The sequence below is a fragment of the Hyperolius riggenbachi genome, chromosome 10, assembly GCF_040937935.1.
Source record: "Hyperolius riggenbachi isolate aHypRig1 chromosome 10, aHypRig1.pri, whole genome shotgun sequence".
Classification (NCBI taxonomy): Eukaryota; Metazoa; Chordata; class Amphibia; order Anura; family Hyperoliidae; genus Hyperolius; species Hyperolius riggenbachi.
Genome location: NC_090655.1, coordinates 151,349,372 through 151,374,568, shown reverse-complemented (window position 1 = coordinate 151,374,568; position 25,197 = coordinate 151,349,372). Strand labels below are relative to the sequence as shown.

The window sequence follows — 25,197 nt, the reverse complement described above, 5'->3', positions numbered from 1 at the left end:
TGATGAACTAGTGGTTTAACCTCTCATTTATTTTTCCCTGGGGTCTTGTGATTCCCCTCCCCTTCATGTAATTGTTTATGTGTAGTCTAGTGGTCCTCCCCCTCTACTGCTTTAAGGTAGGCCCTGGTAGTCTAATAGTCCACCTTCCCTTTTGGGCAGTCTAGTGGGCACCCTTTTTCATACAGATCTCCCTGGCAGTCTAGTTCCCCCAACCCCCTCCCCCCAATAGCTTTTTGTGGCAATCTAGTGGTCCTCCCCTCTTTCTCTTTATGGGGTTCCCTGGTAGTCTAATGGTGCCGCCCCTTCCCCTTTATGGATTTCCTGCTGGTCTAGTGATACCCCCCTATCTCTTTCCGGGTCTTCTGGTAGTCTAATAGTACCCCTCCCCCATTTTAGGGTCCCCTGATAATTTTGGACGCCCCTTCCCTTTTAAGAATTCCCTAGTAGTCTAGTGGTGCCACCTTACCCTTGAAAAGACCCATGGTGACATAATGTGGTCCATCTTTATCGTGGTGGTCTAGTGGTGATCCCCCGACACCACCATCCCTAACACTAGTTGGCAGCAGGAAGCATATGTAATCATAGCTCACTCTCCTGGATCCAGCACTGATCAGCTCTCTCCTTCTCTTCCCTCCACCGCAGCCTTCTAGTTTCTGCAGACACCGGATCTCAGTATTTGAAGTCATCAAGCCGAGACCCGGTAATGCAGATACAAGAGCCGGGGGAGGAGAGAAGGGAGGAGAAAGACGATTACACATGCTTCCTGCTGCCAATTGGTGCCAAGGTGGGGGGCAAGGGGTGCTGGAGGTCAGAAAACAGATTGGGCACCAGAGTGTTAGACTGCCCGTCACATATCACATCACAATGATCACATTACGCACAGTGATGAGCACAGATGCCTGTGTGTGCAAACTGCCTGGCTGTTCTGCAGATCACATCCTTCTGATATGTGACTGGATTTGCCACATGCTTGTTTCAGGTGTGTGATTCAGACACTACTGATGCATGAACGATCAGAAGGATGCTAGGCAACTGGTTTTGTTTAAAAGGAAATAAATATGGCAACTTCCATATCCCTCTCCCTTCAGGTATCATTTAAATCACCTGTGTGACAAGACCCTAAAAGTCTTGAGTTCCAGTAGTTTCAGTCTCTTAAATTCATGAGTCCTTGTTTAGACAACATAAAGAAATAAATCCCAGTATATGTAATAGCAAAATTCTTAATGTTCAGGTTTCTTACTTGCATGCTGACAGTGGTTGTAAAAATGTGCTTTTTTGCTACGGCAGGTAGAGGGCTGGATAGAACAATGTTTATAAAAGGTTCTGCAAATAGTCTATAAAGTCAAGAAGTTTGGCTAAGGAGTTCAAAGTCCTTCAAAATGGTTTTCCTGGTAAAAAACAAGAAAACATTAACTAGCTGGACTGCATTCTATAAAAAATGTTTTTCATTAGCAGACCTTGATGCGCTTACTGTAATTACTAAACCTCTCTGCCTGGAGCAATGGACTCACTAGTCATACTACTTATGTATAAGACTGATAAATGGTTTTCAGACAAGAGACATCCCAATTATGAATAAGCAACATTGTCTGACCTGTAGCTTTCTGTTCCGTTTACATTGAAGCAACTTAAGCTGATATATAAGCAAGTATGAGGAACTAAGTGACTCCTTTCCCCTTCATTTGTGCGCTAGGCTAAGCTATCATCACAGCCCAATGTGATCTTCCAATCTGACTGAGGAGTACAGACAGTTTGCACAAACCGGCCCAGATTTTCATATAGAAAAAGAACTTACTCTAATAATTGGAATAATAAAGAAATGGGACCATATACAAAGTTATACTAAATCCTTGTATACAAGCTCAATTACTATCACTCACAACGATTGTTAGTGACTATTTCAGGTAATAATTTAGTAGCAATTGTTGTACAGGCAGTCTGTTCTGGTCTAAGGAAAAGGTAGAGGAGAGGATGAGCAGCAGGTGTTTCACCATGGGAACTACCACAGTATAACAATAGTAGCCTGAAAAGTGGGATCCAACATGTTGGATCACACCAATGCAAAAATGGTGTTGAGGAAAAAAAGGTGCCCGGTGAGTTGAAACAAGTTTTTTCATCTTTACTACCTAAACTAACCTTATTCTTACACTGAACCCTCCTTCTACTCATGCCTAACCTTAACCATCTAACCCCAAGGCTAACCTTAACCAGCAAACACCACAACAAACCTTAATCACCTAACCCCACTGCTAACCTTAAACCCTACCCCCCCCCCCCTCCACACACACACACACACACACACAGGTAACCTTAACTGCCACCTCAAAAGCTAACCTCAACTCCTTCCCCCCCCCCCCCCCCCCACACACACACGGCAATCCACCCTGGGCGACCAAGTTGATATTTGAATGAGCAGCTTGAGATACAAAAGTGACATGAATGTCTGATTGATTAATTGATTGATTGATAAGATTGGTGTCCACGATATATATGTTAGCTTTTTTCATAAGTACTAGATGTGCGATTACACTGGCAGTTATAATTCAAAATAACACATTTGTTCATCCCCATCGAAAACTGGCTATGAGAGGTTGCTAACCATAACATTCTCGTGGAAGATTGACCAGGAAATGCTGCTAGTCACAACACTAGTGGTTATTTTATTAACCACCCTGGCGTTCTATTAAGATCGCCAGGGCAGCTGCGGGAGGGTTTTTTTTTAATTAAAAAAAACTATTACATGCAGCCAACTGAAAGTTGGCTGCATGAAAGCCCACTAGAGGGCGCTCCTGAAGCGTAATTCCGATCGCCTCCGGCGATCAGAATTAACAAGGAAGGCTGCAATGAGCAGCCTTCCTTGTTTTGCTTGCCTCGTTGCCATGGCGACGAGCGGAGTGACGTCATGGACGTCAGCCGACGTCCTGATGTCAGCCGCCTCCGATCCAGCCCTTAGCGCTGGCCGGAACTATTTGTTCCGGCTGCGCTGGGCTCCGGCGGCTGGGGGGACCCTCTTTCGCTGCTGCACGCGGCGGACCGCCGCGCTGCAGCGGCGATCAGGTAGCACACGCGGCTGGCAAAGTGCCGGCTGCGTGTGCTGCTTTTTATTTGAAGAAAATTGGCCCAGCAGGGCCTGAGCGGCAGCCTCAGGCGGTAATGGACGAGCTGAGCTCGTCCATACAGCCAGGATGATTAAACATGTTTTTTCATTCTCATGGCCAACTGACCATGAGAATGTTGCTATCTCCAACACTAGTCAAAATATGAGATGTTGTGCGAAGTTCTCACATAAGCAACAATAGTCAGACGTGTTCTTTGACGTTTCTAAAGCACGTTGTGATCACGCAGTCATGTGTCTTGTCTGCACAGGCGTACTGACACAAGTGCATGGTGATCACGCACCCTTATATGCAATTCTGCACAGGCGCATTGATGAAACATGTTCTACGCCTGCGCAGTTATTGAATTCTGTCTATATAAAGGAGGGAAAATACTTTTGAGTTGGGACTCTCGAAGAACAAGCAGACATTTTCCCTTCGAGGTTGCTGAGGTCCCTTAATCTTCTCTGGTTTATGCTGCAATACTTGGTAAGAAATAATATTGATACTCAATTACTCAAATACAATGTAAGTATGATTCTGCAAGCCTAGATAATTATTATAACATGATTGTAACTCAATAAATATTACTATTGAGCCTTTCCTCATGTTTTGATGCAATTCATTTTACCCACTACGGTGGTGAGTGAAGATAAAGAGTTTAAAAACCCTTCCCGTGAGGCAAAACACAGCTATGGGGTGCCCAAATGATCTCTAGGTGGTATTGGTGTCCCTCCAAACTAAGCAAAATAAACAACCAACTTTCACACAATTCTTGGTCTTCGAATATAAAAAGGATATAAATCTGTCTGTCCTCCTTCAAAGTACACAAAACAAGAAATGCCATTCACTGTGTTCAATTTGTGCTGCTAATCTAATAAACTATGAATTGTGGGTGTACAAGTTGTAAATTCACTGAAAGAGCAGCATAAACCAGTCATAGCAACTGATTTGAGTTGGATCAGTACCAGGTTCTTACATGGTCTCACTAGATAAGTCCTGTGTGTCTTTCGGAGCTTATAACTTACAAAGTATTTACACAATATCCTCATGTTGGAAGGATCAAGTTGAAGAATTGGGAACACATAATTCAGTGAAATAGAGGAGCTTTCTGAGCTGCAAAGATTGATTACTAGATTTAATCATGTCTCCAAATAGAATTAATATGCCCCAGACAAAGGATTGCTGGAATGAAACTGTTTAAAGTCACATTGAGTGGCTCATGAAATTGTGGCATCATTGAGACAGAAATACATCACTGTCATAAATAGAGTTAATGGAAGATTTTGCCATCAGGCCTGAAATACTTTAAAGCATAAGCTTTCAAGAGAATAATTCCAATACTGGAAATGCCTCTGGCATAAAAGGCAAGACACTGGATAAAATGTCCTGAACTACAAACTCACTCCATAAAGGTTACTCAATAAACTGGATCTATATGAAGGAGACAATGCAGATATGGGTACCATATAGACTAATTTCCACTAATTAATAGTAAATGTATGTTTTGCAAATACCGTAAAGGTCGCTACCTATATTCAGACAATGAAAATGACCAAGCACTGACATTCAGTGGTTATTAACCAGTAAAATAAAGCCTATAAATCCAAAAAAAGCAAAAGTAATCTCCCAAAGCAGTAAAACCCTCTATATGTAAAATGTGCACTATAGCTATCATATTGTATAATGCAAAACTAAAAAAGGGTAGGGTCAGCACCAAACACCAGCCATATAGATAGGTACCAAGTATGCAGAACAGATCAAAGCGTAATACAACTAGCTAAAAACAAAAAGGTAGATCTGATAAACACCGCACCACTCAGATTAATGCAAAAAAGATCCCATTTTGTTTAACTACCAAAAACGTCCAGTATGAAAGCAATTAAAAGCCAGATTCCAGTTGAACCATGCTCACATAATGACATAAGATAAATAACAAATTGTAAACATCATCCAGCCACAAAGGTAAGAAAGTATACAATTGTACATGAACATAAATGAAGATATAAAAAAACAGGCTCAGAAAATACCTCAAGAGGCCAAGTTGTAACTATAAAGAAGAATAAATGTCTAATGCATAATACTGCACTACCCCAAACAAGGTGAAAATTAATGCAAGCAATAGAAAATTGTCAATAAGAGTATATTATATATATATATATATATATATATATATATATATATATATATATATATATATATATATATATATATATATATATACACATATATATATCGTGATACGTTGGCACAGAAAGTGACAAGATGAGTGGATAGTATAGTGTATATAGACTGGGAAGGAAAAAAGCCAGGCCCAGATATAAAAAATGTGCAGACAGCGCTGTATGACAAATGAGAAAAGTGCATAGACAATGCGGAAAATGTGTAAACAAATGCGGACGTACCACAAGGTGGATGAATGTTAAAGAAGAGTAGAGGCAGAGAGGCTGAACTGGCAACCGGGTCTTACCGAGTGGAGGAGAGGAAGGGGAGAGCAGGCCACCTACGCCATCGTGACTCGTCGCGGGCTTGTGGCTTCTTCCGAGCTCGCTCTCCCCTTCCTCTCGGAAGAAACCGTAAGCCTGCGGAGAATCGCAATGGCATAGGTGGCCTGCTCTTCCCTTCCTCTCCTCCACCCGGTTGTCAGTTCAGCCTCTCTGCCTCTACTCCTCTCCTTTAACACTCATCTACCTTGCGGTACGTCTGCATTTGACACACACACACCTTAAAATCCACTTTTGAGGACAAAACCATTTACTTAAAGTGTTCCTGAACTATGGCTTTTTGTTTCAATTAAATGCATTTATAAGGTTTTTTTTTCCTGAACCATGATTAGCTTCAGTTAGGCTCATACGTTTACATACCCTGGCAGAATATATGATTTCTTAACCATCTTTCATAGGATTTGAATGACAACGCAAACACTTTTCTTTCACTTATGGTTAGTGGTTGAATGAAGCCATGTATTGTCAAACAACTGTGTTAACTCTTTTACAATCATAATTTCTACCCAAATTACCCTGATCAAAAGTTTACATACTCCAGTTTGTAATATGGTGTATTGCCCCCTTTAACATCAATTACAGCTTGAAATATTTTGTGGTAGGTGTGGATAAGGCTCTTTATCTTCTCAAATTGTAAAGCTGCCCATTTTTCCTGGCAAAAAGCTTCCAGTTCCCATAAATTCTCATGCTGTCTTGCATACCTTTGCATGTTTGAGGTCTCCCCAAAGTGGCTCAATGATGGACATGCCATTGCTAGTACAGAACGGTTCCTATGCTTAAAGTAAGCCCAAGCCGGTAGCTTACCTTACAAAAAACAAAACAAAACAAAAAAATACTTCCTGAACTGAAAAATATGAGTGTGTGTGCGGAGAAGGGGGGGGGGGGGGGTACGGGGGGGAAGGTCACTAGCCGGATTAGGTGATTAGGTAGCGTAGTTTAGTTTTACAAAAAAGCAGGTCAGCTCTGTGCTTCTCTTACGAGAGAACAGAGAGGAGTGGTAAGGAGAAGAGGTGAAGAGGCCAAACAGAGGTGGTGAAGAGGTATGGCATGGCGAGGAAGGGGCGTTCCAGATGCCAGAGGGGACATTTTGCAGAAATGTCTTTCCTGCAAAAGGACCCCCCCTTCCTTGTTCTAACCAGTGACAAGCTGCTTGTCAACAATTTTGGGGAGGCACAGCAGAGAGAAGTGGGAATGCAGAGCAGAGAGCCATGTCATTGAGCAAGGAAAATGCCTCAGTGTCCCATCTGCCTTCCGGAAATCCGCCTTGGGTACACTTTAACATTGGATAGGTTGACATGTCTGTTGGCCCATAATGAACCATTTTATGAAACTGACTGATTTAACCTCAAGTGTATACCGGGTCTTAATGTAAATCGCAATGGAACATTACAGAGACAAACTAAAGGCCTTCATGTGATCCTCTGATGTATGATTGAATATACACCTTTATGTTGCCTTGTGAAGGTCCATTCCTCAGATATTCTTACTTTCTCCTTGTAGACTAGTGGCAAGTACACAGGCAGGGAGTGGAAATTTCAGAGGATCAAGACTTCACTGAAAAAAATGATGCTACAGAGGAACAAATGCCTTATAATACAAAACAAATCAAGAGTTCAGGAACATTTTAAAAATGTAATCTGTATACTCTGCAAAGATTTCAGCAGTTATTTTTTTCAGCTTCTGACCTTATTTTTATTTTCATATACAAACACTGTGGTTGGGAGTGTCACTTGCTAAAATCACTCAACTAAGCCAGTTGTAAAATAAAAAGAGAGGCAAGGCTTTCTGCACTTTCAATTTAAGGCCCGTTCTCTTAGCATTAAGTACAGCTAACCAGGGACAGCTGCAATGGCTGAAATACCAAATTTACCCTGGCATTTTCACAAAATCCAAGCTAGCTACAAATTCAAATGGGAAGATAATATTTAATGACAAATCACAAAATAACTTGTGCAGCGCTGATACATATGTATATATGTTTAGAACTGATATATTTTAATGAAAATGAAACTTCATTTTAACAGCTTTGATGGTTGTTGCTGCAAAACTGAAGATAAGAGACAAGAAAAAAAAACAGAGGTCAGATAGAAACAGCAATACTATATCTGGTCCTGAATATGGTTTATTCTAACTACAGTATAAAGAAACCCAAACAGAAAATTATTTTACATTAATGCCATACAAAATCATTTGCTAATACATTCTGGTTCTGTTGAAAGTAGGGTGGATTTCTTTAGGTACATACTCTATTGTGGCTCTATCTTCAGCTGTAAGAAAATATACTTAACTTTTGCAACCTCCCTCTGAGTCACATAATTATGTTCTGGCCTTCCTTTACAAATCTTAAACTTTATATATAGACACAGTGTTCCGATGCTCACTCAAAGGAATCATCATACACACAAACAAAAAAGCAAAATATATTATATTTTGCAGCTGTTGGATTTACAATTAACAATCTAGCCCAGTAATGGTGAACCTTTTAGAGACAAGATCAGACATTCCAACATGGCAATTTAACCTAAATACGGATGTATAGGTAGCTGGAAGTACCGCAACTATTAATTAGCCAGTATATGTAGCCAGTGGTACCCCCCTCCCGTACAGGTAGTCCCCGGTTAACGAACAAGCTATGGACTGTAGGCTCATTCTTAACCTGAATCCGTTTGTAAGTCGGAGCACTGTTCCACATCTGTTCCCTTGCCTCCTCTGTGCCCCCCTTTGCATCCAGTGTTCTTCCTGTTCCTCTCTTTTGCTTTCACTGTGCCCCCCGCTTCATCTCTGCCCTCGTCTGTCTACTGTGTCCCTCTGTGCCACCAGTGTCCCCCTCTGTTCCTCTGTGCCTCCAGGGTCCACCGTTGCTGCAACCTCTTTCTGCCTCCCATGCCACCTCTTCCCCTGCCTGTGCTCCCCCAGCCTAATAAGTATTGCAGACCAAGGTGCAGCAGAAGCTCTCACCTTCCAGCTGAGTCCAGCACTAAGCATCTATCCACTCCACTCACGGCTCCCTCTAATGCTGACATCTTCTGCATCACGCCACATACAGGAAGAGATGCCGGATACTACAGCGAGCTGGAGGTGGAGAGAGCAGGATGCACAGCGGTGGACTCAGCTGGGAGGTGAAAGCAGCACTGTTTCTGCTGCAACTTGCTCAGCAATATAAATTAGGTTGGGGGAAGTATAGAAAGGGGACGAACGCCGAGACAGAGGGAGGTTTAAAGCTGATCTTTAAACTCCCCTCATGGCGGAAATTACATCAGCAAGAATCAGCAGAATCAGTGGATCATTCACATGTTGAGCATTTTGCATCTCGGGGACTACCTGTATTAGGAAGCCCTAGCTAGTCAAACAGGGGCTACTGCAGAATGTGCAATCTTTCCAGCAGCGCCTTGCTCCTTGCCACACCCCTTTCATCCTTTAGTTGGAGCCAAGCAGAAATACGATGATCCTGTATATACTGTGCATGTATATGGGCCACATGACTTGCCCCACAAGGGCACACTTCCCTGGGTTGAACATGTCCTGCTTTTGTCTCTCACTACCTGGATGGGTGTCCTTATCTAGTGGTCTTATATTGCTATAAATTGACCCCCTTGCTGGTACCTTTTAAATGAATTAGGGCCCGCGATTCTGCAGTTTCCCCGAACATGAATCGCACGGGAAAACTCTGCCATAGGGGAGAATGGTGCCACCGGCGGAATCGCTTGCTGTAGCGATTCGGCTGGAACCTTCCAATACGCCACACTAGTGGAAACGAGCCCTAAGGCGTTATCCTTGTAGACGCATGTATTATATCCTAAGAGGCCAGATATTATTGATGGTCTTGTGGGCCTGTTGAAGCTGGCTTTGTCACCAACAAAATTGCAGATGTTATCTTTGACCTAACACTAAAGGTGGCCATACACTTATAGATTTGCAGCAGATTTGACCATCAGATAGATTTCTGTCAGATGCCTGTCAGGTGGAATCTGATGTGTGCCACACAGATGTCCAATAGATTTCAGAATGAAATCTATTGGAAATCGATCTAAATGCATTATTGGACCATTAGATCCAATGCAACTCTATGGGCCATTGATATGCTGCCAGCAGCAGATTGACCTAGATTTTCCATCCTGTCAAATAGATCAAAACGATTGAAATCGTCCGCAAATCGATCGAATGGCTAGAATCGATTTCTGATCGATCGATTCTATAGAATCGATCGATTGATGGGTGAAATCGACCAATGTATGGGCCTCTATAGGTTTGAGCTATTGCACCTTTTATTGGCTGCCTGCAGACTGATATAAATGGCAGAGTGCTCTCTTGGAGTGATCATTTGTGTTTGTCTAACACTTAAACCTTTGCAGATTTTGACTCCTAAAGAAGATTATCGATCACTTTTTGATCCATTTTTTTTTGTATACAATAACTTTCGGTATGAATAAAGAGATTGGAGAAGATTTTTCAAATTGGTTTCTTAATTGCTATACAAATATATATCTTTTGGTTGTAAAGAAGACGGCAAGGTACCTCCGACAGATACACTCCATACAGCAAGCGAGTGCATATATTAGGTGATATCAACAGGCTTCTAAAGCAGCAATAAACAATTTCGATTAAAAAATAAATATTTTCTTACAAAGAATTCAGGTACATCTATATATACCTCCAGAAGTAACAGGACACACCAAGGTTAATTTACGAAGGCAGGTCCCAAAAAAAAAAAAATAATATGCAAAAAAGGGAGCAGTAGCCCAAAACAATCAATCAGGTTTCAGCTGTTAAAGCACACTTGAATACAGGTAAATATATTTATTTCTTTTTAAACAATACAAATTGCCTGGCTGTCCTGCTGATCCTCTACCTCTAATGCCATAAGCAACAGACCCTGAACAAGTTTGCACATCAAGTGCTTTGATCAAAGTATGACCTAATTAGTTGCATATTTTTTTTTCAGGTTTGTGATTCAGACACTACTGCAGCCAAAGAGATTAGCAGGACTGCCAGGCAGCTAGTATTGTTTAAAAGGAAATGAGTATGGCAGCTTCCATATGCTTATCACTTCAGGTTCCCTAATGCTGGGAATACACCATGAGATTTTTCAGTCGATTTATTGTCCGATCTTCTTTTCGATCGTTTTTCTGATCAATTTTCTTAACAATTTCCATTCACTTCTATGAGAAATCGATCAGAAAAACGATCGAAAATAAGATCGGACATGACGGAAATTATCGAACCATCTATCTGCTGAAAAAGACTTATGGTGTATTCCCAGCATTAAACAAAAAGGAAGCCGATTGCTCTGAACAATTGCTCCACTTCTGATCTTGCTTTTTACCTGTCTTGATAACTCAGTCCCATTGAAACAAGTTCTTTCATTACAAGAAAATGTGGTTAAAGGCCCTTTTCCATTTGCAAGCGCAATCCCAAATGTATTTGCACTTGCAAAAGCTTCTTTTTCCTCTAGCTGCAATTGCGATGTGAACCATCAGGAGCGAAACGCAATTGCATCAATAATCGTGCAGCCTGAGAATTGCAATTCGCGAAAAATCGAAAACACACCAGTGGAAGAGTGCATCACGTTTTACATTTAAATCACGGTGCACTAGCGATCGGCAAGATGCAGGCGATCTGCTTTTTTAAGCAGATCGCGGCTAGTGGAAAAGGGCCCCTAATCATAATAGATTTCAGGGTGGATACATACAGTACGCACGCAGCTGTACGACAACGAGTCTAATGCGGAGCATGTTGATTAGGCTTTTGTCCTGCTGTAACACAATAATAAAATATAAGACAGGGCGGCTTTCTGTGACACACAAGCTGTTGTAATGGAAGTCTTATTGAACAGTAAGAGCCATTTACCTTGTGGACACTGTTTGGATTCTCCAGCCATGCATAATACATTTCTTCAACGTAACTGGAGTTGCTTCCACTTAAGAATGGCTCTTTGGCTCCAGAAGAATAAACACAGCATCTTGGCAGCCTTATCACTGAGTTTATGTTGGATCTTGCCAGCAAGCCAAAGGTACATGGCTTCAGTTTAACAGCAAGTGACCTGAGATGGCTCATTTTGTCTTGCTGTAAAGCCCACCTGCAAAGCATAAGAAAAACAGCAAAGTAAACAACTGCAATTTCCTCAAAATGTATGGCTGTGTTCCATAAGAATAACTTTTATTTCATTACTAAATTATATTTGAATGATCAAAGGGTCGTAACGGTACCCCTCATAGTAAGGAATAACTCTGGTAAAGGGTAAACAAGTTCTGCCATTCTATAGTATAGTCTGTACTACAGCAAACTTTATAACGAATGAAGATTAAATTTCACTGTTTGGCCATGAATCAATTCACTTTGTTTCCTAAGCTTTCTCCTAATAGATCACTTTTCATATTCTGTTTAAAATTACTTTCAGCACTTGTAAAAATACCAAAAAGTAGGTGAAAAAGTACTGTCAAAATAATTCTGAGTATTTACTTGGTATTAAAATATCACCTAGGAGAAAATGTAGGAGAAAAAAATGAATTGAATAAGGACCAATGAGTGGACTGTATTCTTCATTTGTTACTGTTGTTTGCTGTAGTATGGGATAACTAAAACATGAGTGAACTGCTAGCAAGTGTACCACAGATGATGATGCTCTAAGTATGGGACTGAAGACACTGATATTTGGCTCCTAGAGCTCAGAACTGTAATATGACTGACCCAGACGAATTGTTAGTATTCTTGGTATGGTAAATATAGCAACACATTATTGCTGCATGTAGGCTTCCCATTCCTGGGCTAAGAATCAGTAGGCCAAGACCTAGGAAAGCCGATAGACCCCTTAAAGAAAAATTGTAACCAAGAACTTCATCCCAGTCAGTAGCCGATACACTCTTTCCCATGAGAAATCTATTCCTTTTCTGCAATGGATCATCAGGGGGCTCTGCATGGCTGATTTTGTGGTGAAACCCCTCCCACAAATGATGTCAGCGCCTCACAGCACTGAGGTACTGACATTACACTCTGGGAGTCTTGTTGCATTGTGGGAAATAACAGCTGTTTACCACTGCCAAAAAAAGCAAGGAGCATCTCCTTCCATTGACATTACCTGCCAGCAGTAAAAATGTCACCATGTGATAAATGTCAGCATGTAAACCAGGGAGAGGAAAGATTTTACAATGAGCAAACAGAGGAAAGGCCCCTCTGCTTCTGCAAAGAACGCTGCTGATCATTTTCGCCTTTTGTATTCTGCATCAGTATTCTGTAACCACAGGCCAGGGGATGGGATGCACACATATTGTAGGTAAACCATATCCCTCTGCTTCTGAGGAGAACTCTACTCTCTTTTTGGCCTCTTGTGGTTTGCATCAGTATTCTGTAACCACAGGCCAGGGTATGGAATGCACACAGAGGAAATGCAAGCCATTCTGCTTCTGTAACCACAGGCCAGGGGATGGGCTGCACACAGAGGTAAAGTGTGTCCCTCTGTGTCTGAGAACACTAGCTCACAAGCAGAGATCAATTTGAGAAAATATTGAAGCCACACCAAAAGATGTCTGGAACCATCACTGAAGCAGTCTATAAAAGACCTAAAGCGTTCTCTACAAGACAAGTGTTTATATTTGGTACAGTTTGGACCCTCGTGTACGCCGTTGTACTCCCAGGCCTGGCAACTGTAAACTAGTTAAATAATGATGCTGTTACTTAGAATGTGCTCCATCTGCACTAATTAAAACTCTTGAATTTATATACGCAGCACAGAACTGCCAAAATATCCATTTTCATATATTATATTTATTAGGCAATTTTCTGGCAACGTTTTTTCCTTTTTCTGGAATGGTGTGCCTAAAATAATAAAATGACATAAATTCATTACGATTAAAAATGGCAAGCCTAGCTTACACTAGAGGAAAAATTAATTTGATTTCATTATCTAAATGTGCCAAGTCATGGATAAGGTAAGTACAAGTGAATTTATTTTCTTTCGGGCAAATGGATATTAAGTAAATGTGTCTCCTTTTCAAGGTCATTAGGAAATGTCAGGATATATATATATATATATATATTAAAAGCATTTTATTCCAACTCATGCTGCAGCGAGGCATGCAGCCAACTTAAAGAGATACTGAAGCGAGAAAAAATTATGATATAATGAATTGGTTGTGTAATACGGATAATTACTAGACGATTAGTAGCAAAGAAAATATTCTAATATTTTTATTTTCAGTTATATAGTGTTTTCTATAACATTGCATCATTCTCTAATAGTTGCAGTTTACACACTACTTAGCATTCTAAAAGGGTTCAAAAGTTCACTAGCCTGCTCTGTAAAATCTTCCCTGCAGAGGAAAAAAAAAAAAGATACATTGTCTTTTAAAGCTTATTATCTTAAAGAGACTCTGAAGCGAGAATAAATCTCGCTTCAGAGCTCATAGTTAGCAGGGGCACGTGTGCCCCTGCTAAACCGCCGCAATAGCGCCGCTAAATGGGGGTCCCTTGACCCCCAAACCCCCCACTGCGACACTTGGTCGCAGACTTGGTCGCTCCTGGAGGCAGGGCTAACGGCTGCAGCCCTGCCTCCAGTCGCGTCTATCAGCCGCGCATCGCCGCCTCTCCCCCGCCCCTCTCAGTGAAGGAAGACTGAGAGGGGCGGGGGAGAGGCGGAGATACGCGCTGACAGACGCGCGTGGGGCAGGGCGGCGGTTAGCCCTACCCCAACCAGGAAGCGCTCCCCCGCATTACGGAGGGGGATTTGGGGGTGAAGGGACCCCCGTTAAGCCGCGCTATAGCGGCGTTTTAGCAGGGGCACACATGCCCCTGCTAACTCTGAGGTCTGAAGCGAGATTTATTCTCGCTTCAGTCTCTCTTTAAGTGTCTGGCAGAGTTCTCTGCGACTTTGAAAGTCGTGGAGCTCAATGGCTAATTTGCATAGATAACTGGAGTTTCTTAGCTCTTCCTTTACTGGAAACAATATTAGACTTGTGTCTCTGCTGCTAATGTTTTTTTGCTTAGCTGTAATGCACATACAAATCATATCATTTTTTTTTTTCGCTTCAGTGTCTCTTGAAAGGAATGGTCAGGCAAAAAAAAAAAAATGAGTTTCTTACCTGGGGCTTCTACCAGCCTAGTGCAGCCATTCTGTGCCCTCGTAGTCACTCACTGCTGCTCCAGTCCCCCTATTTTCATTTTTGCCGACCTCGGGGTCGGCGGGCCGCATTGCGTACAATTTTACGCATTCCCGCTGGTGCAGGAACATTAAAGAGAACCCGAGGTGGGGATCGTACAAAGAAATCTATACACAGAGGCTGGGTCTGGCTATAGCGCCCAGCCTCTGTTGCTAGTTGAATCCCCGCTAAGTCCCCCCTGCGCTCCGCTCTCCCCCATAAATTACAGCCACGCTGACGACACGCAGCGTGTCGCAGCGGGCTGTATTTACCTCACTAGTGTCACTCACGGCGCTCCCACGCCTCCTGCAGAGCGCCGATCCCCGCCCACGTCCCTTCCCTCGCCGCTGATTGGAGGGAAGGGACGCGGGCGGGGACCGGCGCTCTGCAGTAGGTGGGGGGAAGCGGCGTGAGTGACATTAGTAAGGTAAACATTGCCTGAGAGCGCGGCCGTGATTTAGGGGGGAGAGCGGAGCGCAGGGGGCACTTGGGGGGGGTTTCAACTAGCAACAGAGGCTGGGCACTATAGCCAGACCCAGCCTCTGTGTATAGATTTCTTTGTACGATCCCCACCTCGGGTTCTCTTTAATGTTCCTGCACCAGCGGGAATGCGTAAAATTGTACGCAATGCGGCCCGCCAACCCCGAGGTCGGCAAACGAAACTAGCTGGCGGAGGGGAACAGGAGCAGCAGTGAGTGACTACGAGGGCACAGGATGGTTGCATGGGGTGGTAGAAGCCCCAGGTAAGTGAAATTTTTTTTTTTTTGCCTGACGATTCCTTTAATAATATCATCTTAAGGATACAAGGCTTTCTGCAGAAGTTAACCCATTTTGATATAATTTTGAAGTGAACTAGTAAGTGAAGTAAAAAGTAATGTTACTATTTTTGCAGGGGGTACAAAATTGTGTCAACTCTCAGGAAGATAGTGACATATTGCAACAGGATCTGGATAGGATGGCTACATGTGCCTATAAATAGCAGATGAAATTCAATGTTGAAAAATGCAATGTTATGCATTTTGGTGGTACCAATGGTCTAGCACCATACAAAATAAATGGGACACAGATCAAACTTGGAGAAGAACTTCGGAGTACTTGTCGACAACAAGTTGAATAATCGTATTTAATGCCAAGCCACTGCAGCTAAAGCAGATAAGTTTGGGATGCATTAAAAGGGAAATAAAAACCTCGAGATGCTAGCATAATATTGCCCCTGTTTAACTCCCTAGTAAGGCCCCTTCTGAAATATGGAATTCAGTTCTAGGCACTGCATTAGAGGAAGGATATTGCAGTTTGAGAAAAGGTGAAAAAACTGGCAACAAAATAGATTAAAGGGATGAAATTATATGTGTCTGTGGGGTTGGTTAGTCTTAGGCATAGTTAGGGGAGGGTGAGTGTGAGAATGAAAGTACAGATGGTTAGCAGAAAATCTGTATAATTACCAATATTCTACTATCGGTAATAGTAAAATTACAGATATTGTACTATCATTTCCTGGAGCACACTTTTCCTTGTGCCTTTATTGGATGTACGCACTTCCCTTTGTGTATGATTGCGGCCATCTTTGCATACTCGACTAAAGCAACGCCTGCGCAGTAAGCTGAAGCCACTCTTGAGCAGTTTATGCTACTGAGCAGGCCTGTGCAGGCCGCAAAGTAAAGTAGGGTCCTGACCAGCAGAGGAGTGGTTGATGAGAATGTGGGGCGCCCCTGGGTCTGACACTTTATCAGCCAAAGCAAATGGCTGAGCTCCGAAAAATGAAACTTATTTGTAGATTTCATAGTCTGCTAATAAAAAAAAATATCTAATAAAGTGAATCTCCAGACTAAAAATCTACTCAGCGGCACTGAAAAGGCTTGGTGTTTAACAGTTTCACAGCATCAGAACTTTGTTTTTCTTACCCAAGCCACATTTTTAGCTGCACAGAAGAAAACTGCCCGGGCATTTTTCCCCTGATGCTGTGCAAAGCATGATGGGATTTCTGTTGTTTTTGTTCTGTTTTTTTTTTTTTTAATTTTAGATTTGAGACAGCTTGTGAGAGTGCACGGAGCTTTCAAGCTAGGCGACCTGTTAAAGCAAACTGACTGTAGTGACCTGCAATTTAGATTAGCTGATCTGTCCCCCATGTGTCTTCTAAAAGTGGCCATACAGGAGCACATGCGCGGCGTCATCGGATGTAGGTCAGCCGAGCTCCGTGCCTGAGTGAACGGTATGAGGCTATCTAGAGCAATCTAAATCCCACAAACGGACTGAACTTATTGGAGTGGCCCCCAAGACATGTCCACAAGGAAGCGAGGCAAGAGCGGAAAGGAAAAGAAGGCCCGGCAGAGCACTATTCCCGAACTGTTCTCACGCAGCTCAGAAGGCCTCAGTCCTAAGATGGCCGCCACCACGTCGGACAAGACGCCCAGCCCATCGGCAGAGTCCTCGCCTCAGTCGAGCAGGAGCTCCCCAGGCAGCATCACTCCTCCGAAGCAAGATAATTCAGCTCTACTGAACTCTATTCACAAAATGCTCAAGAAGGAGCTGGATAATGCAGTTACGAGCATTAACACCAATATTCGTGACCTGGGTGAGCGAGTTCACATGGTCGAGCAACGGCTGGACTCTTTTGCAGACGCTTTGGCTGATGACAAGAAGCGCCTAGACGCACACGAGCAAAAAAATCGAAGATTTGGAAGCTAGGTTAGAGGACCAGGAAAATCGGGCCCGCAGATCCAACATCAGAATACGGGGCCTGCCTGAGTCTTTTACGGACGTCCGTGCAGTAGCCACGAACCTGTTCGCTGCAATCTTACCGCAACTAGACCCATCTTTATTACGCCTGGACAGAATACATCGAGCTTTGGGAAGGCCGCGGAACCCGGACCTGCCTCGTGACGTAGTTCTAAAGTTTCACTATCACGAAACAAAAGAGCAGATAATGGCGGCTGCCCGGAACCTAACTGCATTGCCAGATGTCCCTACAACTTTACGCTGACCTTTCACCGCTAACACTACAAAAACGAAGATCGTTCCGGCCGGTGACACAAGCCCTGTTAACGGAGGACATTCGCTATAAATGGGGTTTCCCGTGCTCCCTGATTTTTACTTTACAAGGGACATCCCATCGTGTTACCACAATGGAGGAAGGCAAGCGCACCCTAGAGGCGGCGAACATTACAGTGCCTGTACCCCAAGCTTCGGATACTCCCAGGGCACAACGCCCTGAACGCACATGGCAGCCAGCTGGACGGAGGCTGGGTTCTGCTTCTAGGTCACCGGCTTCTTCTCCAAGATAAGTGTAAACTTCCTAACTTTTACCCTACTTGTTTTTCCATTTTACCTTAAAATATAGAAGATGACGCCTTATACTATTGTAACTCCTCTGGTCGGAAGGACTGACTCTCTCAGTATGCAAGCCCGCTGGGTGACTTTTCTACGGCCTCGGGGGATGCCATTGTATGGCCTGGTAAACTTATTCGTGTACCACACATGCTTTTGGCACACCGGGCTAGGGGAAAGATGTAACTACTCAGGTCCTTACCAGCAACAACTTCTTTTGCCCTGTTTAGATTCTCCCTGCTAGCACTCTGCTTGTTTTTGCCTAAGAAAATGCTAGTGATGCCATACATAAGACTCTACTATATATGTTATTCTGCTATATTTGTCCCAGGCCTCGCAGATGCTCTCCGCATGAAGAGCCAGCGTAACTTTGATGTAATGTCTGATCTGATTTCAGTATAGCTGAGTTTCTTCAATCAGTTGTTACTTACTGAAAACCCCTCTCTACTCATGTTATGTGTCCTTTGTTGGGCCCCTCAACTCTGGATGGGGGTCGCTCGGTGTGGGATCTGGCTGGCTACTGCGCCCGGACTGTCGATTTTGACGTCCGGGTGCAGTGGCGGGCTCTGTTTTTCCCTCTCTGGGCTCCCTTGCCTCCAGGAGGCAGGAGGCTCTGTACAATTTAACAAGCTGACACATCATTGCATTCCAGCGGTTCTGGAGGTGTGTTTAGCTTCTAAGGGTACAATGGTTAATTTGCATATATTCAGCAGTGGTGCTCTGGGAGACATCTCGAGCTCACTCCAACCTGAATTATCGCAAATTCTTTCTGTTTTAGGAAAGCAAATTTTTGTTTTTCTTGCCTCCAGGAGGACGGGTCTGGATGGACTGAGGCAAGGGTAACCTCCCTCGTAGCCGTTTTGTCTGGCCTCGCCTCACTCAGGTTAAATATGCTGTTCCCCTTGACCTGAGGCAGATGATGGGGGGAACTCGTAAGTTCCCCTATACTGCCTTCTTGATATTGTACTTTATTTTCTCAAGGTTCAGGAATTTGCTCGGTTGCAAATCTCCTGCTATTTTTTCAAAGCTTGTTATTGTTTTATTCTCAAAGTTTGTCACCTGTTCCACCAAAAAACTTCCCATCTTCATCATTATAGATCATATTAATAGATCCTACCTAATTAAACCTCATGGAATCTTTGAAACTAATATCCCTCAATGTCAGAGGTTTTAACTCTCCAATGAAGAGGAGAAAGGCATTTCTAGAAATGGAGAAACATAAGCCAGATATCATATGTCTACAGGAGACGCATTTTACTGAATCCTCCTGTCCCAGCTTTTTCCACAAACATTTCACAAATGTCTTTCATGCCAGAGCTAATAAAAAGCATAGTGGTGTAATGGTATTAATTAAGAATACGCTACCTATTGATATATCATCGGTTGAACTAGACCCTGAAGGGTGCTACATCATTTTAAAAGGTTCATTCTATGACAAAAAGCTATATTTAATTAACTGTTATGCTCCCCCTGAAAATGCACTCCAGGTATTTACAGAGATACAGAATGGTCTTGAGATAGGGCCCAACAATGTTTATATGGTGCGGAGACTTCAACCTAACTATGCATGAGAGGCTTGATAAATCCAGACCATCACCAGATAAATTGTCTAAAACCCAACGCTCCCAATTATCTTTAATGATCGAAGATAACTTCCTGGTAGACGTCTGGAGAGAACTATACGGTGAAAAGAGAGGGTATACGCATTTTTCTAGCGCTCATGGCATGCAAAAATTGACCACGTTTTGGTTACATCCTCACTTACACCATCTCTACGCTACCTAAGGCATATCCCAGTCACCTTCTCAGATCATGACCTCTTGCTCTTTAGCATAGACCTTCACATTCAAACATCTTCACGCCCCTATTGGCGTTTAAATGAATCTTTGGTCATTAATCAGTCCACTAGAGCCCAAATCTCAGATTTCCTTGGGGAATACTTTGACCTAAATGATGTTAACAACATATCGCTAGTCGCTCTATGGATGGCGCACAAAGTTGCTGTGAGAGGGTTCCTAATTAAGACAGCTTCTCGTATCAAGAAGCGCTCCCTAGAGCAGTTTGACAACCTACACTTTAAATTACTTAGACTTCAACGTATCCATCAACAAGAGCCATCCCTCTTTCTCCTCAAACAAATAAGGGATACGCGGGAGCAGCTAGATGTCATATTAGCAAAAGCCACTGAAAGGGCCCTTAGATTAACCAAAGCCAGCTATTACAGATACGCAAATAAGCCAGATTCCTGGTTAGCTGCCAAACTTCGCAACCAAAAAAATTTAATTAACACTATCAATAAGATCCGTACGCCCTCTGGGCGCGTCACTAGTAACCCTGATGAAATATATCAAGCCTTTCATGCATGTTATTCTGACTTATATTCAACCCATTTATCTCCTGCACAGGTAAATGTACCCGATTTCCTCGAATCTCTTAACCTACCCAAACGTACTACTAAAGCCGTCCAGGAAATTAACAAAAAATTTCGGAGCGGAGCGCCCGGGTAAGTTTCATTACCGACCGGCTGATGAGACTGCATGTCCCGTTGTCTCTGAGACTGCATGTCCCGTTGTCTCTGAGCCCAAGTAAAATAAGTTACTGCCCGGCTGATAAATCTGCGCGTCCCTCGCGAGCCGCAAGTGTCCGGCTGTCAGAGATGCGGAGATGCGCTGCTTCCCCTCTACACTCGAGATCTCGCGCTTCCCGGCGAGCTCGTGCTTTGATAGGCGTAGCAAACCGGCATGACGTTAGAGCTAGCCGCCTTCTGCAGAGCCGTGTGCCGCGTGCAATCCGTGCATGTCTGTGAGCTGTGCAGGGACGTTTGTGGAGAGAGAGGCATGTGCGCAGCTCACTGACAGATGAATATCCATCTTGCTCCATATGCAGGCTATGAGATTATATATATATATATACCCGGCCCGCAGTGGTTGGCAGCGCGGCGCTGGCTGGCAGAGGTGGATGGTGTGCTCCGGGTGATCAGCAGGGCTGTGCCCTGTCTCGCAGCACGGAGCAGGTTCTGAAGCTCGGGGAGACCTTTGTGGAACAGCCGAGGATGAATGTGAGGAGTGATCTGCTGCCATGGTATCTAAGAGGGGGGGCCTACCTACCCACCCCACTAGTCTGACCTACCTACCCACCCCACTAGCCACTAGTCTGACCTACCTACCCACCCCACTAGCCACTAGTCTGACCTACCTACCCACCCCACTAGCCACTAGTCTGACCTACCTACCCACCCCACTAGCCACTAGTCTGACCTACCTACCCACCCCACTAGTCTGACCTACCTACCCACCCCACTAGTCTGACCTACCTACCCACCCCACTAGTCTGACCTACCTACCCACCCCACTAGTCTGACCTACCTACCCACCCCACTAGTCTGACCTACCTACCCACCCCACTAGTCTGACCTACCTACCCACCCCACTAGCCACTAGTCTGACCTACCTACCCACTCCACTAGCCACTAGTCTGACCTACCTACCCACCCCACTAGCCACTAGTCTGACCTACCTACCCACCCCACTAGCCACTAGTCTGACCTACCTACCCACCCCACTAGCCACTAGTCTGACCTACCTACCCACCCCACTAGCCACTAGTCTGACCTACCTAATCACCCACCACACAAGCCACCAGCCTGACCGACTTACCCACCCACTAGCCACCAGCCTGAACTACTTACCCACCCACCCCACTAGCCACCAGCCTAAACTACTTACCCACCCACCCCACTAGCCACCAGCCTAAACTACTTACCCACCCACCCCACTAGCCACCAGCCTAAACTACTTACCCACCCACCCCACTAGCCACCAGCCTAAACTACTTACCCACCCACCCCACTAGCCACCAGCCTAAACTACTTACCCACCCACCCCACTAGCCACCAGCCTAAACTACTTACCCACCCACCCCACTAGCCACCAGCCTAAACTACTTACCCACCCACCCCACTAGCCACCAGCCTGAACTACTTACCCACCCACTAGCCACCAGCCTGAACTACTTACCCACCCACTCACCCCACTAGCCACCAGCCTGAACTACTTACTCACCAATGCCACTAGCCTGAACTACTTACCCACCCACTTACCCCACTAGCCACCAGCCTGACCTGCTTACCCACCCACCCCACTACTAGCCTGACCTGCTTACCCACCCACCCACCCCACTACTAGCCTGACCTACTTACCCACCCACCCCACTACTAGCCTGACCTACTTACCCACCCACCCACCCCACTACTAGCCTGACCTACTTACCCACCCACCCCACTACTAGCCTGACCTACCTACCTACCCACCCACCCCACTACTAGCCTGTCCTACCTACCCACCCACCCCACTACTAGCCTGATCTACCTACCCACCCACCCCACTACTAGCCTGACCTACCTACCCACCCACCCACCCCACTACTAGCCTGACCTACCTACCCACCCACCCCACTACTAGCCTGACCTACCTACCCACCCCACTAGCCTCCAGCCTGACCTAGTAACCCTCCCACCCCACTAGCCACCAGCCTGACCTACACCCCACTAGCCTGACCTACTTACCCACCCACCTCACTAGCCACAGCTTGACCTACTTACCTACGACACCGTTACATTACAGTTGGCTACGCCCATGTAATGGTTCCACCCATTTTCCAGCACACGTCATGGCCACGCCCATTTTACCCCACCCGGCTACTTTTTCATGCCACCCGGCTGAAAAAAAATTTCTGGGGAGAACACTGTTACTGATGAAGAAATTGAAGAGGTTATTAAAAAAACGAAACTCCATAAGGCCCCAGGCCCAGACGGTTTAAGCTCCATTTACTACAAGAAGTTTTCTGTGACATTAACCCCTTTTCTCACTAAGTGTTTCAATACCTTAAGAACTAAACCCCTGGGCTTCCCTGAATTCCTGGACTCTCATATAACCACTCTCCCTAAACCTGATCGTGATAAGCTCAACACCAAAAACTATAGGCCCATAGCCTTATTAAATGAGGACTATAAAATACTAACAAGCATACTAGCTGCTCGCATTAACAAAGTGCTTCCGGCCTTGATAAACCGTGACCAGGTGGGGTTTGTGCCATTTAGGCAAGTGGCGGATAATATCCGCAAAACTATTAATATACTCCATCATGCCAAGGTTTCTGGGACTCAGGTGGTGTCGTTGGCCATGGACATTGAAAAGGCCTTCGACACCATCTCCTGGAAATATATGCATGAAGTGATGCATCATGCTGGTCTTAAGGGGGCATTTGTCCATATAATTCGCCAGCTATATTCCTCACCCAGGGCCTACCTTAAAATTACCAGGAAATGCTAAAGACCCCATTTTTATTCAGAGGCACACGCCAGGGCTGCCCGCTGTCGCCAGCAATCTTTGCCTTGATAATGGAGCCCCTTGCAAACTCTATTCGCCTCAACCCAGATATTCAGGGATATCGGATTGGAGACCGGGAATATAAATTAAGCTTATTCGCGGATGATGTACTTTTGACACTGACTAACCCTGTGATCTCCTTCCCTAATCTGCTGAAATCACTTAAGTATTTCGAGGGGGTGTCAGGACTCAGGCTTAACCTCTCTAAATTGGAAGCAATGTTCAGTAATTTCCCTAAGGGAATGGGCAGTTACATTAGCGACATCTTTCACTTTAAATACCAGCCGGATTACCTTAAATATCTGGGCATTCAAATAATGGTAGACCCCCTGCAACTATATCAATGGAACTATACCCCCCTCTATAGAGCCCTATCAAAGCTAATCCAGTCCTGGATGAACTATAATATTTCCTGGGCAGGTAGAGTTTCCGCAATCAAAATGACCTTACTGCCTAAAATATTATATTACTTTCGCACCCTCCCTATACCTGTACGCAAGAAAGAACTAGAGCCTCTGCAAAAACCAATTTATCTGGGCAGGAAAAAAAAACAGATTTACTAGGACCACCATGATGCATCACAAAAAGGAAGGGGGCCTTTCTGTGCCAAACCTGTTTAAATACTACCAGGCCTCCCAGTTGGCTTTTATCCCAACAATCTATTCAGGTCAACATACACCGCTATGGATAAAAATGGAAAACGATTGCATGGCTTGCCTGTCTTGGAAAGGTATCTTATGGGCTAAAAAATGGAATAATTCCCTAATTAAGCAGTTATCACCTTTCTCCTACCATACAATAACAATATGGAAAAGGGTGAGGTTTAAATACCGATTGCAGCCTGACTCTTCTCAGCTAGCTGAAATTCTACATAACCCTGAGTTCCTAGAGGGGCTAAAAGGCCGTAACTTCAAATGGTGGACTGGTAATAATATAAGCTCTATAAAGCATCTACTGCATAACGGTAGGATTCCCTCTAAACAAACCATGCTGTCGGACCTATTCGCTCCGCCAACAGAATTTTTCCGACTACACCAATTACACCACTACCTAGTCTCACAGGCTAAAGAAGGCCAAAGGATCTCCTTATCACCATTTGAATCCATCTGCATGTCAGATCCACTACGTAAAGGCATATTGTCCCTATTATACTCCACGCTGAACGTTAAACCTCAGGACTTTTAATATTCCTTTCAGCTGGCTTGGGAAGGTGACCTGCAGAAAACCCTGGATAATGAAGACTGGGACCAGTGCTTTGATACACTCTCTAAAGGTAGTCTTTATGTAACTGATATGGAAGTCTCACTCCGACTCCTTCATAGGACCTATATGGTTCCTGAACGGTTGCACCGCATTTATGCTGACCAATCCAATCTCTGTTTCAGGGGGTGTCCAGATGTGGGCTCATTATATCATATATGGTGGGTCTGCCCGGAGGTTGCCTCTGTATGGCGAAAGATTATCCAAAAGCTCAAAAATATTTTACTGATCTGTATAGACCAAGATCCTGCCACCTGCCTGCTAGGCCTACAACCCAAGCATGCTACGTTCGCGCAGCACAAGCTTATTCAGTTCGCTATGAATGCAGCCAAAACCTATATAGCTTCGCAGTGGCGTCAACCTAAGCTACTCTTCAGTAGAGTATTATATCGTATACATATTACAATGCTAAATGAAAAAATTAAGGCAAACCTCCTGGACAGAACTGACCATTTTGAAAGGATCTGGCTCCCCTGGATACAGAAGGTGTCACCCC

General features: G+C 44.2%; 1 protein-coding gene across 3 annotated transcripts in view; it reads right to left on the bottom strand.

The window, feature by feature from the left end:
- The window catches only part of OGDHL (oxoglutarate dehydrogenase L), a 203,194-nt gene that overhangs the window by 159,914 nt on the left and 18,083 nt on the right, over positions 1-25,197 (bottom strand). For all 3 annotated transcript variants that reach the window (XM_068258827.1, XM_068258826.1, XM_068258828.1), the window contains one exon: positions 11,447-11,675. In XM_068258827.1, the coding sequence (XP_068114928.1) occupies positions 11,447-11,653 (207 nt within the window). In that variant the 5' untranslated portion in view covers positions 11,654-11,675. The remainder of the gene's footprint in view (positions 1-11,446; positions 11,676-25,197) is intronic.